The sequence below is a fragment of the Nanorana parkeri genome, unplaced genomic scaffold (genome assembly GCF_000935625.1).
Source record: "Nanorana parkeri isolate BGI_ZX_2015 unplaced genomic scaffold, ASM93562v1 scaffold1161, whole genome shotgun sequence".
In the NCBI taxonomy this organism is placed as follows: Eukaryota; Metazoa; Chordata; class Amphibia; order Anura; family Dicroglossidae; genus Nanorana; species Nanorana parkeri.
The window spans coordinates 91,381-96,259 of record NW_017307429.1 but is presented as its reverse complement, the minus strand read 5'-3'; the positions used below and the strand labels follow the sequence as shown (position 1 = coordinate 96,259).

The window sequence follows — 4,879 nt, the reverse complement described above, 5'->3', positions numbered from 1 at the left end:
CCTACTTAAAAATATAATGCATTGCTGGGACTTGTAGTTCTGCATAGTTGGTGCTATTCTGCATTGCTGTATAATCATTATACAGCAATGCAGAATAGCACCAACTATGCAGGACTACAAGTTCTAGCAATACATTATATTTGTAGGTTTTGATGCACCAGTGCCAATACTGGGTTTTTTCACATGTATTTGTGAAAATGCCCCATACTAAGCGCAGGCAAAATTACAAGGGTCACAGCGGTCGCATTTGACCGAGCCCTGGTGTTCAGCCAGTTGGAGAAAGAAGAGGGCCCAGGGAGAAAGAAGAGCTATACTTATACTGATACCGGAACTTCTGCCTGGCTTCCTGATTGGCAGAGAAGCCGGATCCATGCTCCCTCATCACTAGGGGGCATGGAGCTGGCTTTCCGGCCAATCAGGAAGCCGGGGGGCGGTTATTGACTCGCACTCCAGCTTCCTGACTGGCCGGGAAACCGGCTCCATGCTCCCTCGTCGCTGGTTATGTTTAACCGAATATGCATAAATAATTTGTTGCATTTCCATTGTCCTTGTCTGTGACTACTATAACACAACATACTGTATATACACCAAGTCATAAAGTAATTCTTCTGGAGAATATTTTTGACAACAGTTCCCCTTGCAGTCAGTGCTTTGTCTGTAATGCATGTACTGGGGTTGTCCGAAAATCAGGGTTTAGTGACTTTCCAATGTGAATGACCAAATCTGACCATTCCAGAGACTCTTGGACATGCAGAATGAGTGTTAAAGACTTCCATGGGATCTCATACTCCAGCTCCTATCTAGAAGTTTTTTGTCTTTTCCAATGTTGATTTCTCTCTTTTTTAGTGATATGTTTTGCCTGAATATTTATTTTCTATCCCATTAGGATTATGAGAAGAAGTTACGAGATCAGGGTATAAATACTGCAGAAACCCATCTAGATTCACATAGGATTCGGGTTGCTAAGTATCTTCATAAGGTAAATTCACACTGTAGCATGGTATTCTCTAAAGAACGTTCGAGTGTACCCAAAACTTTTTATTTTTAATTTTGAATGCTATACTTGTTCAGTAGAGAAGAGATTCTTCTCTGAAGTATATAAGTTTTATAGATACAATCATTTTATATACAGCCTCTGTATCTTAATTCATCTCTGTACAGTTTATAGCAAGGCAGATGACTGCTGTCTCATCTAATTCAAATCCATTTCACCAACAGATCCGGGAATCTGTGATAAACCGCTTCCTGATAGCGAAACATAATTTTATTCTTTCCGACTTGGTTGTTGAAGAGGAAATCCCCAGTCTTGGGTAAGACAAGTTTGATGTGTTGCAAATGTTGATCAATGTTAATAAAACACAGGGGCCCATTAATTAGGATGTTAAAATGCAATCTCTATGGCCACATGATATTTGTTGCCATACCTGACAAACTACTAACTGACATTTGAAGGCAAGCCGAGTATCACTGTTTAGAAATCCTCTCTGAGGATGACGTTTCCTTTATTGAATAAATGTTTGCCTAAAGCTGGCCATACATTAGGCGTTATCCACGGGCTGAGCGAGGAAAATAACGCCTGATTTCCCCATCCATACTCAACATCATGGATGGAGGAAAATTCCCCTGTTTGTATTGTGACAGCGGATGGGTGTTCTGCTGTCAGAATACCTAACAATGACTGTAGCTGGTTGTCTGCAGTCATTGTTTGACTGAAAATTTTTGACCTGGCTCCTTCAATATTAGTTGAATGAAAAAAACTACTTTTATTGAACAGAGGAGTGTTGGCAGGGCCACATACAGCCCACATTTCAGCTGAGTCAGCAGATACTCGAGCGGTATATGGCCAGCTGAAGTCATGCTATTAGGCTGTTGTCTTTTTGCATAAGACATTTGATAAGAAGTGGGTTGGAGTGCGCTTCTTTGCATGATATCTTCACAATGTCATTGCATGTGACTCCCTGGAGCCAGTTCGAGTTTTTGGTGTATACTGGAAAACATTCGGTGAGCGTGGTTCAAGACAGGAATTGGGTTATTATAGGCTATATCCTACACAACACAGCAATGTCAATAGTGGACTTTTCAGGTACCCACACAGACAATAGTTGTGATTTGATAAAAACTCAAATTCTTTATTTACATTAAAAAATATTTTGAATAAAAAACATGAATAATGTAAACTGGTAAGTATGGCTCAAGTAATCGGTGTAGGAGGATGTGGTCTCTCTGTCCCTACACCCCTCCACTTTATCCCAATGATCAAGTCTGGGATATCTTGGCTATTTACTGACATGCCCTTTGGAGATTGGTTGGTGCACCTCTTTTTGTGGGGATGTGTTTAACTAAAACAATCTGTATTGCACACCTAGTTTCCTGATATGGGGTGTAGCTTCCCTGATGGTCCAGGTACCCCACCCTCCTGGTTTTAGCAGATGCATGCAACATGTTTGCTCACCACCAGCATACCTGAAATACTCCTGAGTTTTTCGTTAAAAGAGAATTATGGGGTAAGTGAAAAACACTCATCACCATAATTCAAGCCGACCTGTGACACGGAATCTGTCACAGGTCGGTTCTATTGATTGGGAAGTCAGCGAACACATACCACCGATCGCTCACTTCCCGATCCTGTCCCTGCAGAGAGCTGTAACTGTCATTCACTGCTCCCTGCAGGGATTCCCCCCTCTCCTCTCCGTTTCTCCAGTGCTGACTGAAGGAACAGAGAGGGAGCGGGCACGGCTGGCTCTTGAGAGGCAGAGCCAGCTGTCAACAGCCAGCCGGGTGGATCGCGATATTATTGTTGGGATCCTTCGCCGGTGTGCTGCGGCTCTGTGCTCTCAGCATATAATGGGCAATAGTCCTCTATATACTGAGTTTTGGGTCACCGGAGGACATTAGTATATGTCCTCCTGTGGCCCTGAAGAGAATTATGGGCAAAAAAAGGTTGCCCCATAGTTTTCCTTTAAGTGTGTTGCATATATACAAGAATGGTCTGACAAAAAACTCTAGTAGATTATTTGCATCAATCAGAGTGGGCTGTTTGTGAGGGTGACATTAGATGGAGCCATACTTTTACATTATTCATTATTTTTTTATGGATTGTATGTAAACTATTGACATTGCTGTGTTGTGTATTCTACTATTGGGATATGGTACCCCATTGAACGTCCTTGGAACTCATTTTCTACTATGTTGTACACTATAACCTGCTAATAATTGTTTCCAACACATCTGCAGCCTGAGCTAGGTTTTCTCACACTTATGCTGACAGACACCTTTATACTTGTACAGTCAGTATATATGTATGAAAAGTTTTCTCTGACCCATAGAGTGATTATAACATGTTCATTGTGACACAACAGGTCTGTTTTGTGTAACAAGCTGTGTCCATGGGGGGCAGTGCTCTGCACAAGCTGGAAAAGGTTTAAGTAAATCTGTGACTGGCAGTACCTGCAGTTGCTTTCACTTACAGAACAGTAGGCATATCCATTTTCTGACTGTCTCTTTCTACTTATGTAGAGTGCTCGGGAACAACGTCATCATGCACGCATATAAAAAATAGTGCCCTGCTACTGTGGCCAATAGCTCTGGGCCCTTCCCGATCCTTCCCCACCATGCCATGTTATTGGTCCATCACTGTAATAGGTGCACTTATTAACCATTGGTATGGGGGAGGCCACCAACAGTGACCACAGGAAACTGGTGCTAATGGCATTTCAGAATGGCCTAGAATTCAGGGATGCCAGGGCGCTCTACAAGCAAAAGAAAATGATATATGGGTACCTGGATGTTCCTGCTATTTAATGTTAGTTGCATCTGGAAAATGGGAAGTGATTCTTAGTGCTTTGTAATGTGCCAGGTAGAGTTTGGAGACTTTTGTAACATGTTCCGTGTGTGTCATTCAGGACTGACCTTGGCTACACTACCCCATGACATAGTAAATGGGGGGAATTTATTACAACTGAAGCAGACAGAATATGGAGTAATTATGCATGGCAACCAATCAGCTTCTCTCTTCAGCTTGTTCAGTTAAACTTTGAAAATAAAAGCTGGAAGATGATTGGTTGCCATGCACAGCTGCTCCAGATTCTGTCAGCTTCAGTCCTAGTAAATTCCCCTCAATGAATGTAGTTCTATATTCATGTAGGAAGAGGACAAAAGAAGCATAGGGGCCTTATCGAAGTTCTGGTGCTCCCTCCTTCCTTGTCCAGTCAGCGGCAGGCAGTTGACTATGCTTGAGTGTGGAATGCAGAGAAATCCGAATCTGGCTTTGCTCTCTAGAGGGGGTTTTGGGATCACAAGGCTGAACAGATTTTTAAATAAACCAGATCACATATATTATTTAAATATGTATTTTAGCTACATGCCTAGAGTTTTAAGTCTGAACAGTTTCATTACGTGCTGTATTAATTTGTATTTACAATCTTCTTCTGCTTTGCCTTTGTATTGAGTTCTAGTGGCTCCGGGTATGTTCTCCAATATTGTTCCGACTCTTACTTAGTGCTCTGGCAATGAACCAAGAGTAGGCCTAGGCGTGAGAGCAATTTGCTGAAGCTTTGCAGTAGTTCATGTTTCACATGTATTGATTATTTTTATGCTCCAGTTCTCACCTCTTGGTTATTGCCTTCATGCTTTTATATAAACAAAACTGTTTCCATAAAGTTGATATACTGAATATTAAATGCTGATATGATTCCATTTCAAACAATCATTTAAATTTGTAAGAGAAACTATCTGCTTGAGCTCTTCATTAGAAAAGTAATGGAAATGTGTAATGAATATATCATGTGTGTGCGTGTCTCTCTCTCTCTCGTGCTCTCTCTCTCTCCCCCCCTCTCTCCCCCTCTTCCTCTCCCTCTCTCCCCTCCCCTCACTCTCTTCC

The 4,879-nt window shown here is 41.9% G+C and overlaps 1 protein-coding gene across 1 annotated transcript in view; it reads left to right on the top strand.

Moving 5' to 3' along the window:
- CC2D2A (coiled-coil and C2 domain containing 2A) overlaps nt 1-4,879 on the top strand; it is an 86,040-nt gene that overhangs the window by 56,135 nt on the left and 25,026 nt on the right. Inside the window, exons 21-22 of the mRNA XM_018568244.1 lie at nt 887-979; nt 1,219-1,310. Coding sequence (XP_018423746.1) covers nt 887-979; nt 1,219-1,310 — 185 coding nt within the window. The remainder of the gene's footprint in view (nt 1-886; nt 980-1,218; nt 1,311-4,879) is intronic.